The sequence below is a fragment of the Hemitrygon akajei genome, chromosome 27 (assembly GCF_048418815.1).
Source record: "Hemitrygon akajei chromosome 27, sHemAka1.3, whole genome shotgun sequence".
NCBI lineage: Eukaryota > Metazoa > Chordata > Chondrichthyes > Myliobatiformes > Dasyatidae > Hemitrygon > Hemitrygon akajei.
The window spans coordinates 2,712,892-2,739,358 of record NC_133150.1 but is presented as its reverse complement, the minus strand read 5'-3'; the positions used below and the strand labels follow the sequence as shown (position 1 = coordinate 2,739,358).

The window sequence follows — 26,467 nt, the reverse complement described above, 5'->3', positions numbered from 1 at the left end:
TTCTGATGTTTGATTTGAACAACTGAACCTCTTGACCATGTCTGCATGCTTTTATGCATTGGGTTGCTGTCACATGATTGGCTGATTAGATATTTGTATTAATGAGCAAGTGTGCAGGTTTTCCTGATAAAGTGGCCATTGAATAGTTCAAATAGAGAGCAAAGATAGTGAGGTAGCATTCATGGACTCATTGTCCATTCAGAAAGCTACTGGCAGAGGGGAAGAGCTGTTCCCTGACTCACTGAGTGTGTGTCTTCAGGCTCTTGTACCTCCTCCCTGATGGTAGCAATGAGAAGAGGGCATGTCCTAGATGGTGAGGATACTTCATGATGGATGCTGCCTTCTTGAGGCATCGACTGTTGAAGATGTCCTTGATTGTGGGGTCATCTGTGTATCTCTTTTCCCTTTCAAACCTCACTGGGGCCCTCACTCTCTCATGACCGCCCCCCCCACCTCTGTTTCTCCTTCCTCTCTTACCACATCCCCTCCGTTTTCAGGGGACATTTCATTGTCTATGGTGACTCAGGCCAGATTGCAGTCCAGGAACGGATGTGGGTGAACAGCGACTTCAACTTTGACAATGTCCTCTCTGCCATGTTGGCTCTCTTCACAGTCTCCACCTTCGAGGGGTGGCCACAGTAAGTAGCAATGTGTGTCTCACAGTGAATACCATCTGCCCCAGAAAGGGCTCCCAGTAAAATCAGGGGACAAGACAATGAGTATTGGTAATGTGATACACTATGGGTACAGAGGAAAGGGTCCCTGTAAAATCAGGAGACAAGACAGTGAGTATTGGTAGTGTGATACACTATGGGTGCAGAAGGAAACCTCCCATTTATTTACTGATTGATTTATTTAGATTTACAGCACAGAATAGGCCCTTCAGGCCTTTAGCCGTGCTACCAGCAATTCACCAATTTATCCCAAGTCTAATCACGAGACAGTTTGCAATGACCTTTTAACCTGCTAACCGTTTCATCTTTGGATTGTAGGAGGAAACTGGAACACCCGGTGGAATCCCACACATTCCATGGGGAGGATGTACAGAGACTCCTTACAGAGGGCACTGTACTCCAATGCCCCAAGATGTAATAGTGTCACACTAACCACTACGAAGGATGCAGTGTTGCTCTTGCCTTCAAAGGAGAATCCCACACTCTGCAAACTGCTGTATTTTGAGGGAGATTTAAACATTAAAAAAAGCTGATGGTGGAGAAGCCTTTAGTTTCTACTGGACAAATTAGACTTCAATATGCTGTACATGTTGTTAGGGGCAAGACCCTTAACAGTGTTGATGAGCAAAGGGTTCATAACTTCCTTAAAGTGACTGCACAGGTTGATAGGGTGGTTAAGAAGGCATGTGGCATGCTTGCCTTTATTAGTCAAGGCACTGAGTTCAAAAGTCAGCAAGTTGCATTGCAGTTCTGGTCGCCTCATTATAGGAAGGATGTTGAGGCTTTAGGGAGAGTGCAGAGGAGGTTTGCCAGCATGTTGTCTGGATTAGAGGTCTTGTGTTATAATGAGAGGTTGGATAAACTTGGGTTGTTTTCTCTGGAGAAGTGGAGGTTGAGGGGAAATCTGATAGAGGTTTATAAGATTATGAGAGGCACAGATTGAGTAGGCAGACAGTCCTTCCTTCCTGGTGTTGAAATGTCTAATACCATGCTTTAAAGGGGAGATGGGAAAGTTCAAAGGAGATGTGAGGGGCAAACATTTTACAGAGAGTCGTGGGTGTCTGGAATGCACTGCTTGGGGTGGTGGTACAGGCAGATTCATTAGGGAATTTTAAGAGATGTTTAGCTAGGCACATGAATGTGGGAAACTTGAAGGATATGGGCGCCGTGTAGGCGAAGGGAACTAGTCATTTGATTACAAATTTAATTGGTTTGGCAACATTGTGGTTCCACAGGCCTGTCCCTGTGCTGTACCGTTGTTCGATGCTGATATGAAACGACAATAAAATCAGCATCTTGCATTGTGATAACATTTTTCAAATGGAACAGGAATGATGAACTGAAACAGGAACATTGAGGAACTGAAGCAGGAATATTGAGGAATTGAAACAACAATGATGAGGGACTGAAACGGGAATGTTGAGGAACTGAAACGGGAATGTTGAGGAACTGAAATGGGAACATGGAGACAGTGAAACGGGAGCATTGAGAAACTGAAATGGGAACATTGAGGAATTGAAACAGTAATAAGGAACTGAAACAGGAACATGGAGGAACTGAAATGGCAATGTTGAGGAATTGAAATGGGAATGATGAGAAACTGAAATGGGAGCGTTGAGGAACTGCAAAGGGAACCTAGAGGAACTGAAACAAGAATGTTGAGGAATTGAAGCAGGAATGTTGAGGAACAGAAATGGGAACATTGAGGAACTGAAACAGGAACGATGAGGAATTCAAACAGCAGTGTTGAGGAACTAAGACAGGAACGATGAGAAATTGAAATGCGAACATTGAGGAGATGCAGGGGAGATTTATCAGGATCTGCCTATATCAGAGAGCTTGTCTCATTTTCTCTATGGATCAAAGGTAGATGAGAGGTGATAGAGGTGTACAAGAAGATAAGCATAGATTGAGTGGACAGCCAGAGACTTTTTTCCAGGGCAAAACTCAAGGGGAATAATTTTAGGGTGATTGGAGGAAACTATAGGGGGATATTAGAGGTAATTTTTTTCAGAGTGGTGAGTAAGTGGGGAAGTGGTAGAGGCAGATATATTAGGGATGTCGAAGAGGTTTTTAGATAGGCACATGGATGATAGTAAGATAAAGATAAAGGAAGACTGGGGCATCACAGTTGGTGTGACGCTATTACAGCTTGGACTGTCGGAGTTCATTCCTAATGTCCTCCCCATTAATTTCTCCGAGTGCTGCTGTTTCCTCCCACTGTCCAAAGTAGGTTAATTTCAATCCCAGTGTCCTCTGTACATGCTCCCCATGGAATGTGTGGGTTTCCTCTGGGTGCTCTGGTCTCCTCACACTGTCCAAAGACGTATTGATTGTTCGGTTAATTTGTCATTGTATATTGTCCAGTGATTAGGTTTGGGTTAAATTGAGGTTGTTGGGGGTTGCAAGGTGGTACAACACGAAGGGCCGAGAAGGCCAACTCTCCCACCTGGGATCCTTCAGCACTAAATATTCCTGAAAGTGCTTTCTACGTACAGTACACGTATACAGCTGAACAAAGCATGGTCAGAGTACTGTCTAGATAAAACAAATCAGGTTAGCTTTCTTTGTCCATGTACACTGAAACATACAGTGAAATATGTCATTTGTGTCAAATCGAATCAGCATAGATTGTGCTTGGGAAATGGAGCCAGCAAATGGAGAGCGATGTGGAAGGGAAGGGTGAGATTGGTTAAGGGTCGCCACAACATTGCGAGCTGAGGGGCGTGTACTGTGCTGTAATGTTTTTTGTAATCTCGTTGAGAAGGCACTGTACTCCAGTGAGGACTGTAAAAAAGCTGCATTAGATACTGGGTGTGGGGTCAGAGTTAGCGTTGAAAGCTCTCCACTGGTATCAAAGGCTCATCTACACTCAGCACTGAGAGAGCAGTGTCCATGACTGCCAGTGGTGGGGTGGGAGGGAGGCAGAGCCCATTAGACAGTGGAAGAGACAGACCGAGGCCCATTTTCTCTCAGTGAGGCTGATGATTACTAAAGGCATTTGGTGACGGAATGGATTACCGAGAAGAAGGTCAGACTGAGGTGAGGGTGGGGGGAGAGGACTCAAGGATCAATCATTTCAAAAGCCTGGTGGGAGGGGAGATCCCCCTGAGGGCAGGAGAGCCACAGAGGAAGGTTCCTCCAGGAATAGAAGGGAAATGTTGCAGTGAAAGTTCGATATCAAGTTTATTGTCATTTAACCAGAAACAGGTGTATGCAGCTAAACAAAACATTGTTCCTCTGGGGCTGACGTGTGAAACACAGTACATACAGTCGCACATGGTACATACACACATACAGTTGCACACTGTACATTCAGTCGCACACACTACAGTCGCACACTGCACATACAGTTGTGCACACTGTACTCAGTACATACGGTCACTCTCACTGATCGTACGGGCACACTCACTGTACATACACACAGTGCATATAGAGTCCTTAAGCCAGTACATGCTTTCAGGTTTTTGCATCTTCTGCCCAATAAGAGAAAGGAGAGAAGGGAGAACGCTTGGGATAGGTGGAGGGGGAACAGGGTGGGCGGAGGGGGAACGCTCGGGATAGGTGGAGGGGGAACAGGGTGGGCGGAGGGAGAATGCTCAGGGTGGGTGGAGGGGGAACGCTCGGGATGGGCAGAGGGAGAACGGGGTAGATGGAGGGAGAACATTTGGGGTAGGCGGAGGGAGAACGCTCGGGGTGGGTGGAGGGAGAATGGGGTAGGAGGAGGGAGAATGTTTGTGTTGGGCGGAGGGAGAACGAGGTGGGCGGAGGGAGAACGTTTGGGGTAGGCGGAGGGAGAATGTTTGGGGTAGGCGGAGGGAGAATGTTTGGGTTGGGCGGAGGGAGAATGTTCAGGGTGGGCGAAGTCTTAGATTCTGTTGTCTCCTTTGCTGAGACAGTGAGGTGTAGATAGTGCAGAAGACAAGACGACATATGGGCAGTATTAGGCCATTCAGCCCATTGAGTTTGCTCCGCCTCTGCATCATGACTGATTTATTATCCCTCTCAACCCCATTGTCCTGTCTTCTGACCGTAAGCTTTGACACCCTTACTAATCAAGAACGTATTAACCTCTGCTTTAAATATCCCCAATGACTTGGCCTCCACAGTCCTCAGGGTAGAGAGATACGGGCCACCATTTAGGATAGTGGGTACATTCACCCTGTGCAGAGTACCTTCTGAAACCCCTCTCACTCATTACCCCCGAACTCAGTGAATTCCTGTGCATCGTGGTTGTCCTGTTGGTGAGAGCGGCAGAGCGCACCTTCCTCCCCCCACCTCGCACTTTCGGGAGCTTCCCTTCTAACAGTAGATTAGATTAGGCACTGAGTGTTAATACTGAGAGGCCTAGATAGAGTGGACATGGAGAGGATGTTTCCTATAGTGGGGTGTCGAGGACCAGAGGGTACAACTTCAGAATAGAGGGACATCTGTTTAGAACAGAGATGAAGAGGAATTTCTTTAGCTAGAGGGTAGTGAATCTGTGGAATTCACTGCCACTGATAGCTGTGGAAGCCAAGTCATTGAGTATATTTGAAGCACAGGTTGATCGGTTCTTGATTAGTCAGGGTGTCAAAGGGTTACAGGGAGGGTTGAGGGGGATAATCAACCAGCCATGATAGAATGCTGGAGAAGTTGCAATGGGATGAATGGCCCTATTCTGCTCCTATGTATATCTGGCCGCTGAATGGTATTATGATACAAGTATTGAGAGATGTGAACGGTAGAGAAGTCTTTAGTTCATACTGGATGAATTTGACTCTGACATGCTGACTTTGAATGGCAATTAAAGTAACAATTCTCAGATGAAACAGGAAGGATGTGGAAGCTTTAGAGAGAGAGCAGAGATTTACCAGGATGCTGCCAGGAATAGAGAGCATGTCTCATGAGTATATGTTAAGCAAGCTAGGACTTTTTTCCCTGGAGTAAAGGAAGATGAGAGGTTATTCTGCTCAATGTCTTACTGTCTTCGGTCATCTCTGCCCCACTCTCTGACATTAAAGTGACCTAGGACTTTGTAAGTGTATGGAGAAGCATTCGAAGATTGGAGGGTCACAGATAAGAAGCTGAGTGGGAGTTAACTCTGGTCTCTTCTTGTCCAGGTTACTGTATAAGGCAATTGACTCCCACACCGAAGACATGGGCCCTATCTACAACTACCGTGTGGGCATCTCAATCTTCTTCATTGTCTACATCATTCTCATCGCTTTCTTCATGATGAACATCTTTGTTGGGTTCGTGATAGTTACCTTCCAGGAACAGGGGGAGACAGAGTACAAGAATTGTGAGCTGGACAAAAACCAGGTAATTCTTCACAACCAGAAAGGTCCCCGGCCGGAGCCAAACCAACACAGAATCAGAGTCACTGGCATTTCTTTTGAAATATGTTGTTTTGCGGCAACAGTACATTGCAATACATAGTAATAAAACTATAAATTGCAATAAGTATATATATTTAAATAATTAAATTAGATAAGTAGGACAAAAAAAAAGAGTGAAAAATAGTGAGGTAGTGTTCGTGGGTTCATTGTCCATTCAGAAATTTGATGGTGGAGATGAAGAAGCTATTCCTGAATCATTAAGTGTGTGCCTTCAGGCTCCTGTACCACCTTTCTTGGCACTTTTCCAGTCCTTCAGGACCATGCCAGAATCAAGTGATTCTTGAAAAATGATGACTAATGTATTCATTATCTCTTCAGCAACTTCTCTCAGGACTTTGGGATGTAGTCCATCTGGTCCTGGTGACTTATTCACCTTTGAGTTTGCTTTGCACTTTTTTCTTTGTAATAGCAATGGCACTCACTCCTGCTCCCTGACACTCATGGACCTCTGGCATATAGCACCTTCTATAGTACCCATTAGGTTGATCTGTCATTTCTTTGTTCCCCATTACTACCTCATCAGTGTCATAGTGGTCCAATATCAACTCTCACCTTCCTTTTACACTTTATATAACTGAAAATAATTTGGTATCCTGTTTTATACTATTGGCTAGTCTGCCCTCATATTTCATCTTTTCCCTTATTGTTTTTTTAGTTGCCTTTTGTTGGATTTTAAAACCTTCCCAGTCATCCAACTTCCCACTCACATTTCCTTCGTATGCCTTTTTATTGGCCTTTGTACAGTCCTTAACTTCTTTTGTCAGCCATGGTTGCCTAGCCCTGCCATTTGAGAACAACTTCTGTGATACATATCTGTCCTGTGCTTTGTGAACTATTCCCAGAAGCTCCTCTCTCATGCCTCTGTAATTCCTCTTATTCCATTGCGATATTGATATATGTGAGTTATGCTTCTCCCTCGCAAATTGCAGTATGAATTCAATCATACTATGATCACTGCCTCTTAAGCTCTTTAGGTTAAGCTCCCTAATAAGATTTGGGTTATTATACAACACCCAATCTAAAAACCCATTTCATGGGCGTTCAACAAATTCCCTCTCTTGTGATCCGGCACCAACCTGATTTTCCCAATCCCCTTGTATATTGAAGCCCCCATTACAATTGTGTCATTACCCTTATTACATGCCTTTTCCAGCTCCCTTTGCAATCTCAACCCCACATGTTGGCTACTATTTGGAGGCCTATATATGATTTCCATAATGATTTTTTTACCCTTGCAATTTCTTAACTCCACCCGCATAATTCAACATTCTCTGACCCAATGTCACCTCTTTCTAAAGATGTAATTCCACCTCTTAGCAAGAGCCACATCACCTTCTGCCAGTCCTTTTGATACAAAGTATATCCTTTGATATTAAGCTCCCAAATATGGCCTTCTTTCAGCCACAACTCAATGATACCCACAATGTCATACTGACCAATCTCTAATTGTGCTGCAAATTCATTCACCTTATTCCAAAAGCTACAAGCATTTAACATAGAAACGTAGAAAACCTACATTTTCTATACAGGCCCTTTGGCCCACAAAGTTGTGCCAAAAATGTCCCTACCTTAGAAATTACTAGGCTTACCTATAGCCCTCTATCTTTCTAAGCGCCATGTACCTATCCAAAGGTCTCTTAAAAGACCCTATTGTATCCGCCTCCACCACCGCTGCCAGCATCCCATTCCACGCACTCGCCACTCTCTGAGTAAAAACTTACCCCTGACATCTCCTCTGTACCTACTCCCCAGCACTTTAAACCTGTCTCCTCCTGTGGCAACCATTTCAGCCCTGGGAAAAAGCCTCTGACTATCCACACGAACAATGCCTCTAATCATCTCATACACCTCTATTAGGTCACTTCACATCCTTCATCCCTCCAAGGAGAAAAGATCGAGGTCACTCAACTGATTCTCATAATGCATGCTCCCCAATCCAGGCAATATCCTTGTAAATCTCCTCTGCACCCTTTCTATGGCTTCCACATCCTTCCTGTAGTGAGGTGACCAGAACTGAGCACAGTACTCCAAGTGGGATCTGACCAGGCTCCTATATAGCTGCAACATTACCTCTAGGCGCCTAAATTCAGTTCCACAATTGATGAAGGCCAATACTCCGTACACCGCCTTATCCACAGAGTCAACCTGCGCAGCTGCTTTGAGTGTCCTATGGACTCGGACCCCAAGATCCCTCTGATCCTCAACACTGCCAGGAGTTTTACCATTAATATTTCTACACTATTCTTGGTTGGTGCGACTGTAACGAAACCCAATTTCCCTCGGGATCAATAACGTATGTCTGTCTGTCGGAAATACTATATTCTGCCATCATATTTGACCTACCAAAATGAACCACTTCACACTTATCTGGGTTGAACTCCATCTGCCACTTCTCAGCCCAATTTTGCATCCTATCAATGTCCCACTGTAACCTCTGACTACCCTCCACACTATCCACAACACCCCCAAACTTTATGTCATCAGGAAACTTACTAACCTATCCCTCCACTTCCTCATCCAGGTCATTTATAAAAATCACGAAGAGTAAGGGTCCCAGAATAGATCCCTGAGGCACTCCACTGATGACCGACCTCCATGCAGAATATGACCCGTCTACAACCACTCTTTGCCTTCTGTGGGCAAGCCAGTTCTGGATCCACAAAGCAATGTCCCCTTGGATCCCATGACTCCTTACTTTCTCAATGAGCCTTGCATGGGGTACCATATAACCATATAACAATTACAGCATGGAAACAGGCCATCTCGGCCCTTCTAGTCCGTGCCGAATGCTTAGAACATAGAACATACAATAGTACAGCACATTACAGGCCCTTCGGCCCACAGTGCTGTGCCGACCCTCAAACCTTGCCTCCCATATAATCCCCCACCTTAATTTCCTCCATATACCTGTCTAGTAGTCTCTTAAACTTCACTAATGTATCTGCCTCCACCAGTGACTCAGGCAGTGCATTCCACGCACCAACCACTCTCTGAGTAAAAGCCATGCCCTCTTGTACTGAGCAGTGGTGCCCTGGGGAAGATGCGCTGGCTGTCCACTCTGTCTATTCCTCTTAATATCATATACACCTCTATCATGTCTCCTCTCATCCTCCTTCTCTCCAAAGAATAAAGCCCTAGCTCCCTTAATCTCTGATCATAATCCATACTCTCTAAACCAGGCAGCATCCAGGTAAACCTCCTCTGTACCCTTTCCAATGCTTCCACATCCTTCCTATAATGAGGCGACCAGAACTGGACACAGTACTCCAAGTGTGGCCTAACTAGAGTTTTATAGAGCTGCATCATTACATCACGTCTCTTAAACTCTATCCCTCGACTTATGAAAGCTAACACCCCATAAGCTTTCTTAACTACCCTATCTACCTGTGAGGCAACTTTCAGGGATCTGTGCACATGTACCCCCAGATCCCTCTGCTCCTCCACACTACCAAGTATCCTGCCATTTACTTCATACTCTGCCTTGGAGTTTGTCCTTCCAAAGCGTACCATCTCACACTTCTCCAGGTTGAACTCCATCTGCTACTTCTCAGCCCACTTCTGCATCCTATCAATGTCTCTCTGCAATCTTCGACAATCCTCTACACTATCTACAACACCACCAACCTTTGTGTCGTCTGCAAACTTGCCAACCCACCCTTCTACCCCCACATCCAGGTCATTAATAAAAATCACAAAAAGTAGAGGTTCCAGAACAGATCCTTGTGGGACACCACTAGTCACAACCCTCCAATCTGAATGTACTCCCTCCACCACTACCCTCTGCCTTCTGCAGGCAAGCCAATTCTGAATCCACCTGGCCAAACCTCCCTGGATCCCATGCCTTCTGACTTTCTGAATAAGCCTACCATGTGGAACCTTGTCAAATGCCTTACTAAAATCCATGTAGATCGCATCCACTGCACTACCCTCATCTATATGCCTGGTCACCTCCTCAAAGAACTCTATCAGTCTTGTTAGGCGCAATCTGCCCTTTACAAAGCCATGCTGACTGTCCCTGATCAGACCATGATTCTCTAAATGCCCATAGATCCTATCTCTAAGAATCTTTTCCAAACAGCTTTCCCACCACAAGCGTAAGGCTCACTGGTCTATAACTACCTGGACTATCCCTACTACCTTTTTTGAACAAAGGGACAACATTCGCCTCCCTCCGATCCTCCGGTACCATTCCTGTGGACAACGAGGACATAAAGATCCAAGCCAGAGGTTCAGCTATCTCTTCCCTCGCCTCGTGGAGCAGCCTGGGGAATATTCCATCAGGCCCTGGGGACTTATCCTTCCTAATGTATTTTAACAACTCCAACACCTCCTCTCCCTTAATATCAAAATGCTCCAGAGCATCAACCTCACTCATATTGTCCTCACTGTCATCAAGTTCCCTGTCAGTGGTGAATACCGAAGAGAAGTATTCATTGAGGACCTCGCTCACTTCCACAGCCTCCAGGCACATCTTCCCACTTTTATCTCTAATCGGTCCTACCTTCACTCCCGTCATCCTTTTGTTCTTCACATAATTGAAGAATGCCTTGGGGTTTTCCTTTACCCTACTCACCAAGGCACTCACATGCCCCCTTCTTGCTCTTCTCAGCCCCTTCTTAAGCTCCTTTCTTGCTACCCTATATTCCTCAGTAGACCCATCTGATCGTTGCTTCCTAAACCTCATGTATGCTGCCGCCTTCCACCTGACTAGATTTTCTACCTCACTTGTCACTCATGGTTCCTTCACCCTACCATTCTTTATCTTCCTCACTGGGACAAATTTATTCCTAACATCCTGCAAGAGATCCCTAAACATTGACCACATGTTCATAGTACATTTCCCTGCAAAAACATCATCCCAATTCACACCCGCAAGTTCTAGCCTTATAGCCTCATAATTTGCCCTTCCCCAATTAAAAATTTTCCTGTCCTCTCTGATTCTATCCTTTTCCATGATAATGCTAAAGGCCAGGGAGCGGTGATCACTGTCCCCCAGATGCTCACCCACTGACAGATCTATGACTTGACCTGGTTTGTTACCTAATACTAGATCTAGTATGGCATTCTCCCTAGTCGGCCTGTCTACATACTGTGACAGGAATCCATCCTGGACACACTTAACAAACTTTGCCCCATCTAAACCCTTGGAACTAATCAAGTGCCAATCAATATTAGGGAAGTTAAAGTCACCCATGATAACAACCCTGTTATTTTTGCACCTTTCCAAAATCTGCCTCCCAATCTGCTCCTCGGTATCTCTGCTGCTACCAGGGGGCCTAAAGTATACTCCCAGTAGAGTAACTGCTCTCTACCTGTTCCTGACTTCCACCCATACTGACTCAAAAGAGGATCCTGCTACATTACCCACCCTTTCTGCAGCTGTAATAGTATCCCTGACCAGTAATGCCACCCCTTTTCCCCCTTCTCTATCCCTTTTAAAGCACTGAAATCCAGGAATATTGAGAATCCATTCCTGCCCTGGTGCCAGCCAAGTCTCCGTAATGGCCACTACATCATAATTCCATGTATGTATCCAAGCTCTCAGTTCATCACCTTTGTTCCTGATGCTTCTTGCATTGAAGTACAGACACTTTAGCCCTCTACCTTACTACATTTACACCCTTTATTCTGCTTCTCTTTCCTCAAAGCCTCTCTATATGTTAGGTCTGGTTTTACTCCATGCACTTCTTTCACTGCTCTATCGTTCTGGGTCCCATCCCCCTTGCAAATTAGTTTAAACCCTCCCGAACCATGCTAGCAAACCTACCAGAAAGGATATTGCTCCCCCTTGAGTTCAGGTGCAACCCATCCAATCTGTACAGGTCCCACCTTCCCCGGAAGAGATCCCAATGATCCAAAAATCTAAAACCCTACCCCCTGCACCAACTCCACAGCCACGCATTCAACTGCCATCTCCTCCAATTCTTACCATCACTATCACGTAGCACTGGCAGCAATCCTGAGAATGCCACCCTTGAGGTCCTGTTCTTCAGCCTTCTGCCTAGTTCCCGTAACTCACACTTCAGGACCTCATCCCTCTTCCTGCCTGTGTCATTGGTACCAACACGTATCACGACTTCTGGTTGCTTTCCCTCTCGTACCAGGATGTCATGCACCCGGTCAGAGACATACCGGACCCAGGCACCCGGGAGGCAACAAACCATGTGAGTTTCCTTCTCACATCCACAAAATCTCCTGTCTGCTCTCCTGACTATTGAGTCCCCAATGACGACAGCTCTCCTCTTCTCCGACCCATCCTTCTGCACCACAGGGTCAGACTCAGTGCCAGAGGCCCTGCCATCGTGGCTCACACCTGGTCGGTCGTCCTCACCAACGGCATCCAGGACGGTAAACATTATTCAGGGGAATGGCTACAGGGGTGCTCTGCAGTACCTGTCTACTCTCCTTCACTTTCCCCCTCGGACTGTCACCCAATGACCTGCTACCCAGTGACTACCTCCCTGTAGCTCTCATCTGTGACTGCCTCATTCTCCCTTATGAGTCTAAGGTCATCCAGCTGCTGCTCCAGATTCCTCACACGGTCTTCCAGATCACCCAGCCGCAAGCACTTCTGGCAGATGTGACTCTGCGGGAGAGGGGAGTTCCCCCAAGACTGCCACATCTCACAGGAGAGGCACATCACCGTCTCAGGAGGCACTGTAAAGACTAACTAGGAACAAGCTCGTCCTCCGCCTCTTCTCATCAAAGCCTCTCGAGTCAAAGCCTCAAATCTCCACTCCTTCACTGGCCCACTCATTCACTGGCTGCTTTCCACAGGCCGCTCCACTTGAGCTACCCCTCTATTTATTTGTTAGAGCTTTTTTAACTGCTTGGTCACCTGACCTCAATTGCCCAATCAGCTACTTTCTGCTGAGTCTGAGCTATTCAAATCTGGATTGACTTGATTGCACAGTCCAACTGCCAAAACTGCCAGAATCTCTTGAGTCAAAGCCTCAAATCTCCATTCTTTCACTGGCCCATTCACTCACTTACTCTCACCTAGTCCCACTGACCCGCACTCAGCCCATAACCCTCCATTCCTTTCCTGTCCATATACCTATCCAATTTTACTTTAAATTACAATACCGACCCTGCCTCTACCACTTCTACTGGAAGCTTGTTCCACACATCTACCACTCTCTGAGTAAAGAAATTTCCCCTCGTGTTACCCTTAAACTTTTACCCCCTAACTCTCAACTCATGTCCTCTTGTTTGAATCTCCCCTGCTCTCAATGGAAAAAGCCTATCCACGTCAACTCTATCTCCCTCATAATTTTAAATACCTCTATCGTCCCCCCTCAACCTTCTACGGTCCAAAGAATAAAGACCTAACTTGTTCAATCTTTACCTGTAACTTAGGTGCTGAAACCCAGGTAACATTCTAGTAAATTCTTGTCAAATGCCTCGCTGAAATCCATATACACTACATCTACTGCTCTTCCTTCATGTATGTGTTTAGTCACATCCTCAAAAAATTCACTCAGGCTCGTAGGGCATGACCTGCCCTTGACAAAGCCATGCTGACTACTCCTAATCATAATATACCTCTCCAGATGTTCATAAATTCTGCCTCTCAGGATCTTCTCCATCAACTTTCCAGCCACTGAGGTAAGACTCACTTGTCTATCATTTCCTGGGCTATCTCTACTCCCTTTCCTGAATAAAGGAACAACATGCGCAACCCTCAAATCCTCTGGAACCTTTCACGTTCCCATTGATGATGCAAAAATCATCGCCAGAGTCTCAGCAATCTTCTCCCTTGCCTCCCACAGTAGCTTGGGGTACATCTCATCCGGTCCCAGCGACTTATCCAACTTGATTCTTTCCAAAAGCTCCAGCACATCCTCTTTCTTAATATCTACATGTTCAAGCTTCTCAGTCTGCTGCAAGTCATCACTACAATCACCAAGATCCTTTTCCAGATTGAATACTGAAGTAAAGTAATCATTAAGTACCTCTGCTGTTTCCTCTGGTTCCATACACACTTCCCCACTGTCACACTTGATAGGTCCTATTCTTTCATGTCTTATCCTCTTGCTCTTCACATACTTGTAGAATGCTTTGGGGTTTTCCTTAATCGTGCCTGCTAAGGCCTTCTCATGGCCCCTTCTGGCTCTCCTAATTTCCTTCTTAAGCTCCTTCCTATTACCCTTATAATATTCTAGATCTCTAACATTACCTAGCTCTCTGAACCTTTTGCAAGCTTTTCTTTTCTACTTGACTAGGTTTATTACAGCCTTTGTACACCATGGTTCGTGTACCCTACCAAAACTTCCCTGTCTCATTGAAACGTACCTATACAGAAATCCACACAAATATCCCCTGAACATTTGCCACATTTCTTTTGTACTTTTCCCTGAGAACATCTGTTTCCAATTTAAGCTTCCAGTTTCCTGCCTGATAGCCTCATAATTCCCCTTGCTCCAATTAAACACTTTTTAACTTGTCTGTTCCTATCTCTCTCCAATGCTATTGTAAAGGAGATAGAATTATGATCACTATCTCCATAATGCTCTCCCACTGAGAGATCTGACACCTGACCAGGTTTATTTCCCAATACCAAATCAAGTACAGTCTCTCCTCTTGTAGGCTTACCTACATATAGTGTCAAGAAACCTTCCTGAACACACCTAACAAGCTCCACCCCATCTAAACCCCTGCTCTAGGGAGATGCCAATCGCTATTTGGGAAATTAAAATCTCCCATCATGACAACTCTGTTATTGACAACTCTAAACACCCAGTAAAGTTATTGACCCCTTCCTGTTCCACAGAGACTCTGTAGACAATTCTTACATGGCATCCACATTTTCTACAGCCTTGACACATCTCTGATCAACAGTGCCATGCCCCCACCTCTTTTGCCTCCCTCCCTGTCCTTTCTGAAACATCTGGCACTTGAAGTAACCATTCTTGTCCCTGAGCCATCAAAGTCTCTGTAATGGCCACCACATCATATCTCCAAGTACTGATCCAGGCTCTAAGCTCATCCGCTTTGTTCATAACACTCCTTGCGTTAAAATAGACACATCTCAAACCTTCGGTCTAAGCGTGTCCCTTCTCTATCACTTGCCTATCTTCCCTCTCGCACTGTCTACATTTAAATACAGCACCTTCAGTCCTGCATTTTTCACCATTTTGATTTTTGCCTCTGTGGTAGGGGAACACTTTGTTTCCAGTGATCACAATACCATTAGTTTCAACTTGATCATGGATAAGGATCGATCTGGTCCTCAGGTTGAGGTTCTAAACTGGAAAAAGGCCAAATTTGAAGAAATTAGAAAGGATCTAAAAAGCGTAGATTGGGACAGATTGTTCTCTGGCAAGGATGTGATTGGTAAGTGGGAGGCCTTCAAAGGAGAAATTTTGAGAGTGCAGAGTTTGTATGTTTCTGTCAGGATTAAAGGCAAATTGAATAAGGATAAGGAACCTTGGTTTTCTAAGGATATTGGAACCCTGATAAAGAAGAAGAGAGAGATGTATGACATGTACAGGAAACGGAACAAATAAGGTACTTGAGGGGTATAATGAGTGCAAAAAATACTTAAGAAAGAAATTAGGAGGGCTAAAAGACATGAGGTAGCTTTGGCAGTCAAGGTGAAGGATAATCCAAAGAGCTTCTACAGGTATATTAAGAGCAAAAGGATAGTAAGGGATGAAATTGGTCTCTTGAAGATCAGAGTGCTGGACTATGTATGGAACCAAATGAAATGGGGGAGATCTTAAATGTTTTTTTAATGTTTGTATTTACTAAGGAAACTGGCATGGATTCATTGGAAATAAGGCAAACAAGTAGTGAGGTCATGGAACCTATACAGATTGAAGAGGAGGAGTTGCTTGCTATCTTGAGGAAAATCAGAGTAGATAAATCCCCAGGACCTGACAGGGTATTCCCTCGGACCTTGAAGGAGACTAGTTTTGAAATTGCAGGGGCCCTGGCAGATATAGTTAAAATGTCGGTATCTACGGGTGAGGTGCCGGAGGATTGGAGGATAGCTCATGTTGTTCCGTTGTTTAAAAAAGGCTCTAAAAGTAATCTGGGAAATTATAGGCCAGTAAGCTTGATGTCGGTAGTAGGTAAATTATTGGAATGAGTACTAAGAGATAGGATCTACAAGTATTTAGATAGACAGGGACTTATTAGGGAGAGTCAACACAGCTTTGTGCGTGGTAGGTCATATTTAACAAATCTATTAGAGGTTTTCGAGGAGGTTACCAGGAAAGTGGATGAAGGGAAGGCAGTGGATGTTGTCTACATGGACTTCAGTAAGGCCTTTGACAAGGTCCCGCATGGGAGGTTAGTTAGGAAGATTCAGTCGCTAGGTATACATGGAGAGGTAGTAAATTGGATTAGACATTGGCTCAATGGGAGAAGCCAGAGAGTGGTAGTGGTAGTGGAGGCCTGTGACTAGTGGTGTGCCACAGGGATCAGTGCTGGGTTGATTGTTATTTGTCATCTATATCAATGATCTGGATGATAATGTGGTAAATTGGATCAGCAAATTAAGAAGGTTGAAAGAGCGCAGAGAAGGTTTACAAGGATGTTGCTGGGACTTGAGAAACTGAGTTACCGAGAAAGGTTGAATAGGTTAGGACTTTATTCCCTGGAGTGTAGGAGAATGAGGGGAGACTTGATGGAGGTATATAAAATTATGAGGGGTATAGATAGAGTGAATGCAAGCAAGCTTTTTCCACTGAGGCTAGGGAAGAAAAAAACCAGAGGACATGGGTTAAGGGTGAAGGGGGAAAAGTTTAAAGGGAACATTGGGGGGGGGGCTTCTAAACACAGAGAGTGGTGGGAGTATGGAATGAGGTGCCAGATGAAGTGGTAAATGCGGGCTCACTTTTAACATTTAAGAAAAACTTGGACAGGTACATGGATGAGAGGTGTATGGAGGGATGTGGGCCAGGTGCAGGTCAGTGGGACCAGGCAGAAAAATGGTTCAGCACAGCCAAGAAGGGCCAAAAGGCCTGTTTCTGTGCTGTAATGTTCTATGGTTAAATTTAACTCTTTGCTCTGTCTGCATTTGTATCCAATCATTGTCTTGTCCTTCCTTGCATTCATGTTACACCCATCATCTTCTTGTAAACCAGCTAGCTCATCCTCAGCTCTATTATCCTGGCTCCCATCCCCCTGCCATATCAGTTTAAAACCACTTCCAATAGCTCTAGTAAATTTGCCCGCGAGAATACTGGTCCCCCTCAGATTCAAGTGCAACCCATCCCTTTGTACAGGTCACACCTGCCCCAGAAGAGGTCCCAATTATCCAGAAATCTGATCCCTGCTCCCACTCCAATTCTTCAGCCACACATTTATCTGCCACCTCATCCTATTTCTACCTCACTGTCACGTGGCACAGGCAGAAATCCCGAGATTACTACCTTTGAGGTCCTGCTTCTCAACTTCCTTCCTAACTCCTTGCATTCTGTTTTTACAGGACCTCCCTTTTTTTTCCTTTGTGTTTGGTAACAATATGTACCACAACTTCTGGCTGCTCACCCTCCCTTTTATATTCGGAAACATCGTGGGCCAGGCCTGGCACCTGGGAAGCAAACTACTATCCATGTTTCCTTTTTGCATCCACAGAAACATCTAGCTGTCCCCCTGACTATAGGATCCCCTATCCCTGCTGCCATCTTCTTCAGTTCTCTACCCTTCTGAGCCATAGGGCCAGACAGTACCAGAGGCATGGCCACTGTTGCTTCCCCCAGGTTGGTCCCCCCCCCCAACAATACTCAGAATAGAGTACTTATTGCTGAGGGGCATGGCCACAGAGGAGCTCTCCACTATCTGATGTTCACCCTACCCTTTTCTGACAGTCACTGCGGCCTTGACTGACCCTGTGGCCTTGAGATAACTACCTCTCTGTAGCTCCTGTCTATCACTGCTTCACTTTCCCTAACAAGCCGAAGGTCATCGAGCTGCAGCTCTAGTTCCCTAACGTGGTCTCTAAGAGCTGCATTTTGATGCACCTGGCGCAGATGTGACTATTGGGAAGTCTGGGAGTCTCCTGGAAATCCCACTTCTGACACCCAGAACAGAATACTAGCTCTGTAGACATGCCCCTTGTTTGACCACTCTGCTAAGTGGTACCTCTCTTTTATAGAAATGGGGTTTCCCGTCAAAAGTCTTTGTTGGACCTAGACAGGAACACTCCTGTTGTGACTGCACAGTACTCCAAACAATGAGATCCTCAGAGATATTGACACCCAGGAGTTTGAAACTGCTCACTTCTGATCCCTCGATGAGGACTGGTGTGTGTTCCCTGGACTTCCCCTTCCTGAAGTCCACAATTATCCCTCTGAGGTTGTGCAAGGTTGTTGCTGAGACACCACTCAACCAGCTGATCTATCTCGCTTCTGTATGCCTCCTCATCAACATGGCGTTTGGGCTGTGCCTAGCCACACAATCATGGGTGTAGAGAGTAGAGCAGTGGGCTAAGCATGCACAGACCACAATCAGAACCAGTGACCAGGTAACACTCAGCAAAGGCTCACTCTGTACCTGGGTCACATTCATCGTGCATTCACTGTGTACACGGGGGCACCATTCCCATGCTCACTGCGTCAGCTACCAAATGCCACAGTCAGCTCTCAATGTACACTCAGTGCCCACTCTATTAGAAACAGCTGTACACCTGCTCACTACTGCAAATATGTAATCAGCCCATCTTGTGGCAGCAATTCAATGCATAAAAGCACGCAGGCACAGTCAAGAGGTTCAGTTGTTGTTCTGAACAAACATTAGAACGGGCAATTCTGATGTTGACTGTGGAATAGTTGTTGGTCCAGATGGGATGGTTTGACTATCTCAGAAACAGTACATTTCCTAGGATCTTGAAAGGCCAGAAGGCCCTATGCTATACAGTATCTTTAGAAGTATTTTCATGCTCAACACTCTCTAAAGTTTACAGGGCGATAACACCTTGTTAATGAGGGAGGTCAGAGGAGAATGGGTAGACTGGCTCAAGCTGACAGTAACTCAACAGTGGTGTGCAGAAGAGCATCTATGAGCACACAACTTGTCGAACCTTGAAGTGGATGGGTTACAGTAGCAGAAGGCCACACCGGGTTTCACTCCTGCACCTAATAAAGTGAAAGCTGAGAGTGTACTTAATGTTCATTTCTACCTGCTGGTCTGTCCCCAACACCCACTTTGTCATTAATCAGACTGCTCTCTCCTCCACAGCGCCAGTGTGTTCAATATGCCCTAAAGGCCCGACCCCTGATGAGATACATTCCTAAGAACCCTTACCAGTACAGGGTGTGGTACGTGGTGACCTCGTCCTATTTTGAGTACCTCATGTTTGCCCTCATCCTCCTCAACACCATTTGCCTCGGGATGCAGGTGAGTAAGGTGGAAGCCACAGGTTGGAGGGATACGGTTGTCGTGCATTTGTGTATGTAATGTCTGGGGCAGGTTCCTTAACATTGTCATAGTCGGGGTAGGGGGGAGGTTGCTGGGTGTAGAGGCAGTAAGTTCCCATTACCTATTAACTGCTCCCAATGGCATATATCTGAAATAGCTTCTGTCAACCAAGTCCAGCTCCTGGCCTTCACGTGTGGCTGAGGTACTAAGGACAGCTGAACCGTTTCTACTGACAGGAGAAAGGCCAAAGGCGGATTACTGGCGCCTTAAAGCCAATTGCTTCACGCAGTGTGCAGCTTGTCAGCCATGTTTGGGAGCTCATCTAGGAGAAAGAAAATTCTGATCTGGAATTTCCGCTGCCTTGCGGCTAAACCCACTCATGGGGACGGCTTCGGGAGTAAAATCTGGATATGGTGTCCCTAAGGCAGTCCTTACGTTCAGGTCAACACTGACTGGGAGCTCCTGCAATGCTGCTGGTGTATCAGTCTCTGCCATTCCTTTGGATTCTTCGGCTGAGTGGACAACAGCTTGCTATCCATATCATACTTCCAAAAGCTGGCTGTGTAACACATAGACAGCTGGGATGCAACACCCATGGTCAACCCCGACCAGCAGAGGGCCTCGCCTTTTATAGAGTTCTGGTTAGAGATGAATATTTCTTCATGTCTCACTGCCTTTCCTGCAGTTTGCTGTCTTTGGTGATGCAGATGAATGTATGTCCTAATATATGGCACACTCTTTATTTAGACCATGAATAGTAGATTAGATTAGATAGGATATTAAGTATTGTTGGAGCAGCCATTGTTAGTGGTTATTTGAGACTTCAGCTCTTCAAGGGTTCAGCGCGGAGAGGCTTGATGAGTGAGGGAAGGCAAAAAAAACCTGAAGGTAGCTTTTTTCCCCAGTTTATTTAATGTTTTCTTCATGATATTTGCAGGGTTAGAACAGCAGAAATAGCAGGCAGAATAGTGAAATGCTCCCCCCTTGCGAGATGTGGGAAGGCAGGGAGACCTCCAGTGTCCCAAACGACTGCACCTGTGAGGAGCACCGAGCTGCAGCTTCTAACACTCGGCTTTAAAGAGTTGGAGCTGGAACTGGATGAACTCCAGATCATTTGGGAGGCTGACAGGGTGATAGATTGGATATGTAGAGAGGTAGTTATATCCAAGATGCAGGACACAGGAAACCGGGTGGTGGTCAGGAAGGGGAAAGGGGTTGAGGAGCCAGTGCAGATGTAACACAGCACGTATACTATTTTGGATTCTGATGACCTAGGCAAGAAAAGTTACAGCAGTCAGTCAGGTCCCCGACACTGAGTCTGGCTGTTTGAGGGGAGAGGAGGTGCACTCTGGTGATAGGAGATTCATTAGTTAGGAGAACAAAAAGGAGGTTCTATGGACGAGAATGAGATTTCCAGATGGTATGTTACCTCTCAGATGCCAGGGTCCGAGGCATTTTGAATTGAGTCCTCAACATTCTTAAGTGGGAATGTGAACTGTCGGAGGTCATGGTCTATGTCAGGGGTGTCAAACTCATTTTAGGTCACGGGCCGGATTGAGCAATTGCCTCCTTTTTTTCAGCCTGCTCTCATGTGTCTCAGTCTCTGCTATAACTACAAAGTGTTTCATTTTACAAATTCCGTTTCTTATGAAGAAGACTGCCGAATAAACACTAAAAACCCTGAAAACCTGGTACCTGAATAAACTCAGCATTAGCCATATCATACGCCATAGGCGCTTCGATTACTGGGGCCAGCTTTAATAGTAATTAGATATTATCTCGCGGGCCAAAGATAATTCCACCGCGGGCCGGATTTGGCCTGCGGGCCTTGAGTTTGACATATATGGTCTATGTAGATACCAAAGACATAGGTAGGAAGAGTGACAATGTTTTTCATTTTTAAAATACTTTTATTGATACATAATCTTCTACAGCTATAAAATGTTACAAAACTTCAACAAGTTGATATGTATACAATTAATAAAGCTGAAGATAAAAAAACTTATCAAAAAAGAATAATATATGATAATGAAAAAAAGTTTTTTTTATGAAGAACGAGCTTCCAGTAGAAGTGGTAGAGGAATGTTCGGTATTGTCATTGAAAGTAAAATTGGATAAGTATATGGACAGGAAAGGAATGGAGGGTTATGGGCTGAGTGCAGGTCAGTAGAACTAGGTGAGAGTAAGCATTCGGCACGGACTAGAAGGGCTGAGATGGCCTGTTTCCGTGCTGTAATTGTTATATGGTTATAAAAGAAAGGAAAAAGAGAACCCCAACTGACTATAAAAAAAGAAATCCCACTAACTACAAGAGAAGGAAAAAGAAAAAAGAGAAAAAAAGAAAAAGAAGAAACAAAACCCATTAGGAATTAGCTCCCAGAGCAATACGTCTTACCATCATCTAGATATATAAAGAAGAATAATCATCAACCGCCAATTCACATTTATATAAAATAAAATTGGAAGGAAACCATATAAATTAATTCAAATTAAATGATAATATTTGGCAAAAGAGCCCCATCTTCTCTCAAAATCAAATCGAGGATCAAAAGTTCTACTTCTAATTTTTTCCAAACTAAGACATAACATTACTTGAGAAAACCATTGAATTAATGTCGGGACAGAGGTATCTTTCCATTTCAATAAAATAGCCCTTCTTGCCAACAATATAACAAATGCAATTACATGTTGGTCTGAAGATGAAATACCCTGAATATGATGCGGAACTATTCCAAATAGAACAGTCAGTGTATTAGGTTGTAAATTAAGTTTCAGAGGTTTAGAAATTGTAGAAACTAAAGATTTCCAGAAAGATTTTAATGAAGAACATGACCAGAACATATGTGACAAAGTGGCTACTTCAGTTTTACACCTATCGCAATAATTGCCTATGTTAGGAAATGTTTTGGATTGTCTCCCCTTTGTTAAATAATAACGGTGAACAATTTTAAATTGAATTAAACAGTGATAGGCACATATCGAAGAAGAATTGACCATCGCAACCAATCTTCATTAACAAAGGTCATATTAAGTTCTCTCTCCCAATCTTGTGTAATCTTTTTGAGAGGTTATCTTTTTGTAGTAAAAATAAATTATAACTTCTATTAATTGTACCTCTTACTAAAGGATACATATTCAAAATAGTATCCAACAAATCAGATTCTTGCATATATGGAAACTTAGATAAGTATTTTTGTAAAAAATGTCTAACCTGAAAATATTGCAGAAAGTGTGTATGAGAGAAGAATATTTGCTAATTAACTCTTCAAAAGTCATCAATCGACTATCACAAAATAAATCTGCAAAAATACAGATCCCCTTATTTCTCCATAAGAGAAAAATGGGATTGGATATTGAAGGTTTAAATAAAAAAATTCAATATAAAGAGCTAGACAATTTAAATTGTTTAAAATTTTAAAAATTGCGAAACTGAAACCAAATCCTTAAGGACTGTTTAATAACAGGGTAGAGATTTAAATTTGGAATTTTAGAGAGTTGTAAAGGTTATGGAGCTCCTAATAATGAGGTTAAGTGAAATTGTTCGATAGCTTTTAATTCCAAATCAATCCAAGCTGGTTTTTGGCTCTTATCAAGCCAATATAGCCAAAAACATAATTGTTGAATATTAACAGCCCAATAATAGTCTTAAATTAGGAAGTGGAAGTCCACCATCTTTTTTAGATTTTTGTAAATGATATTATTAATTCTTGGTATTTTATTGTTCCAAATAAAGGACAAAATAATAGAGCCAATTTGATCAAAAATTTTTAGTTAAAAAGGTATATTTTGAAAAATATATAAAAATCTAGGTAAAATCATATTTAAAAAAATTAACAATTCAAAATGGAATATCATTATATATAAAAACAGGAGCATTTAATGGAAACAATTCACTTTTATTTAAGTTAAGTTTATATCCTGAACATTTTCCAAAATCATATAGTATTTCCAAAAGATTAGGAATAGATTCTTCAGGGTTCGAAATATAAACCAAAAGATCATCTGCGTAAAGAGAAATCTTATGTATGGTCCAATTTATTGAGATACCATGAATATTTTTAGCTTCACGGAGTGTTATGGCCAAAGGCTCCAGTACAAGATTAAATAATAAAGGGCTTAAGAGACATCCCTGTCTAGTACCTCGTGAAAATAAAAAAAAGAGGACCTGAGATTATTAGTATTAACAGTAGCAGTAGGATTCTTAAAGATCATTTGAATCCACCTATTACCAAATTATTATCAAAGCCAAATTTTTCTAATACCTTAAATAGATATGTCCATTCAACTCTATCAAATGCGTTTGCTGCGTCAAGAAAAATAACACATTGGGGTATCTTAGATAGTGATGAATATATAATGTTCATCAATCTCCAAACATTGGAGAAAGAGTAACGGCTTTTAATAAAGCCCGTTTGATCCATAGAGATGATTTTAGTTAAAATGTTTTCCAAACGGTTAGCCATTATATTGGAAAGAATTTTTGCGTCCACATTTAATAACAAAATAGGTCTATAGAGAAGATTCATTAGAATGATTCTGGGAATGAGAGGGTTAACATATGAGGAATGTTTGACAGCTCTTGGACTGTACTCCTTGGAGTTTAGAAGAATGAGGGAGACCTCATAGAAACATTTCGAATGTTGAAAGGCATGGACAGAGTGGATGTGGCAAAGTTGTTTCCCATGGTAGGGGAGTCTAGTACGAGAGGATATGACTTGAGGATTGCAGGGCTCCCATTCAGAACAGAGATGCGAAAAAAAAATTTTAGCCAGAGGGTTGTGAATCTATGGAACTTATTGCTACGGGCGGCAGTGGAGGCCAAGTCATTGGGTGTATTTAAGGCAGAGATTGATAGGTATCTGAGTAGTCAGGGCATCAAAGGTTATGGTGAGAAGGCGGGGGAATGGGACTAATGGGGAGATTGGATCAGCTCATGATGAAATGGCGGAGCAGACTCCATGGGCCGAATGGCCGACTTCTGCTCCTTTGTCTTATGGTCTTATATGATGAACATTCAGTAGGATCTTTATCTTTCTTAAGGATTAAGGAAACAGAAGCCTCATAAAAAGAAGAAAGTAAATTACCCTTCTCAAAAGATTTATGAAATATTTCCAAAAGATATGGAGAACGTAATTTTTCAACTTTTCTGTAAAATCCTACCGAATAACAATCAAGTCCAGGAGCTTTACCTGACTGCATTGACAACATAGCTTTCTGAATTTCATGCTCAGTAATTGGAGCATGAAGATCTGTTGATCTTCAGCAGTAATTTGAGGAAATTTAATCTTATGTAAAAAAGCCTTCATTTTGGAGGAATCTGCAGGAAATTGAGATTTATAAAGATCAGAATAAAAATCCTGATAAATATTATTAATGTCTTCATGGTTACTTACTATATCTCCATTATCTTTATGAATCTTTAAATTTTGTCTTTTAGCTCTAGCTGCCCTTAATTGGGAAGCTAAGAGCTTATTATTTTTATCCCCAAAAATATAAAACTGACTTTTCAATTTAAGCAAATATCCTTCAATAGGATAAGTTAATACTTTGTAATGTAGCGGTGTGCTACGCACAGCGCTGAAATAACGACACGCAGTTGGTGAGCTGCAGTTGCAAAAGAGGTTTATTCAAACTTCGCGGCCTCACTTTAAAGCCTTCCCGGGGAGGGCGGGAATGCTGTAGGGGGCACATATTCACAGTCCCGTCCCGCGCACGGGCTTTTCCCCTTGCTGGTGAAGCAGACTTGGCGCCCTCTTTGGGACCGGCCTCAATGCCGGCATGTGCCACTTTGTAAGCTGGTTCGAGTGCGTTGGGAAGTGGGTCACCACATAACCCCCCCCCCTCAGAACCGGCGGTACACCCCCCAATATCCTCAGTCTGGGTCGGTCCCTGTTTGGGAGGTCTGCCTCTGCGCCGCGGTGCTTGAATCTCGACCGGCTGCGCCAAGTCCACGTGGGCCGTTTTGAGTCGGTCCACTGTGAAAACCTCCTCTTTCCCCCCAATGTCCAGCATGAATGTGGACCCGTTGTTTCTGATCACCGTAAATGGCTCCTCGTAGGGCTGTTGTAGCGGTGTCCGATGTCCGCCCCGTTGTACAAAAACGAACTTACAGTTCTGCAGGTTTTTGGGTACACAGGTCGGGTTCTGCCCATGCTGTGAAGTGGGTATGAGGGCCAGGTTACCGAGCCTCTCGCGTAGTCTGCCCAGGACTGCTGCGGGTTCTTCCTCTTGCCCCCTTGGGGCCGGTATGCACTCTCCTGGGACGACCAGGGGTGCGCCGTACACCAACTCGGCCGACGAAGCGTGCAGATCCTCTTTGGGCGCCATGCGGATGCCAAGCAGGACCCAGGGGAGCTCGTCCACCCAGTTAGGCCCTTTGAGGCGGGCCATGAGAGCCGACTTCAGGTGACGGTGGAAACGCTCCACTAGTCTGTTTGACTGTGGGTGGTAGGCAGTTGTGTGGTGCAGCTGTGTCCCCAAAAGGCTGGCCATAGCTGACCACAGGCTGGAGGTGAACTGGGCGCCTCTGTCGGAGGTAATGTGGGCCAGTACACAAAAGCGAGATACCCAGGTGGCGATCAGTGCCCGGGTGCAGGATTCAGAGGTGGTGTCGGTGAGCGGGACCGTCTCTGGCCATCTGGTGAACCGGTCCACGATAGTCAGGAGGTGCCGTGCTCCTTGTGACACTGGCAGGGAGCCCACAATATCCACATGAATGTGGTCGAAACGCCGGCGGGTGGGGTGGAACTGCTGCGGCAGAGCTTTGGTGTGCCGCTGCACCTTGGCTGTTTGGCAGTGCATGCACGTTTTGGCCCATTCACTGACCTGCTTGCGGAGTCCGTGCCAAACGAACCCGTTGGCTACCATCCAGACAGTTGTCTTGATGGAGGGGTGCGCTAAGTTGTGAATGGAGTTGAAAACGCACCGCCGCCAGGCTGCCGGGACGACGGGGCGGGGTTGGCCAGTGGTGACATCACAGAGTAGGGTCCTCTCACCTGGGCCTACGGGGAGGTCCTGGAGCTGCAGTTCTGTAACTAGGGATCT

General features: G+C 44.5%; 1 protein-coding gene across 5 annotated transcripts in view; it reads left to right on the top strand.

Moving 5' to 3' along the window:
- The window catches only part of LOC140717085 (voltage-dependent L-type calcium channel subunit alpha-1S-like), a 665,173-nt gene that overhangs the window by 253,072 nt on the left and 385,634 nt on the right, over window positions 1-26,467 (top strand). For all 5 annotated transcript variants that reach the window (XR_012096443.1, XM_073030268.1, XM_073030267.1 and 2 more), the window contains exons 24-26: window positions 498-638; window positions 5,777-5,978; window positions 19,244-19,402. Coding sequence is in view for 4 of the 5 variants with exons in the window: in XM_073030268.1 (XP_072886369.1) it covers window positions 498-638; window positions 5,777-5,978; window positions 19,244-19,402 (502 nt within the window). In the remaining variant the exon portion in view is untranslated. The remainder of the gene's footprint in view (window positions 1-497; window positions 639-5,776; window positions 5,979-19,243; window positions 19,403-26,467) is intronic.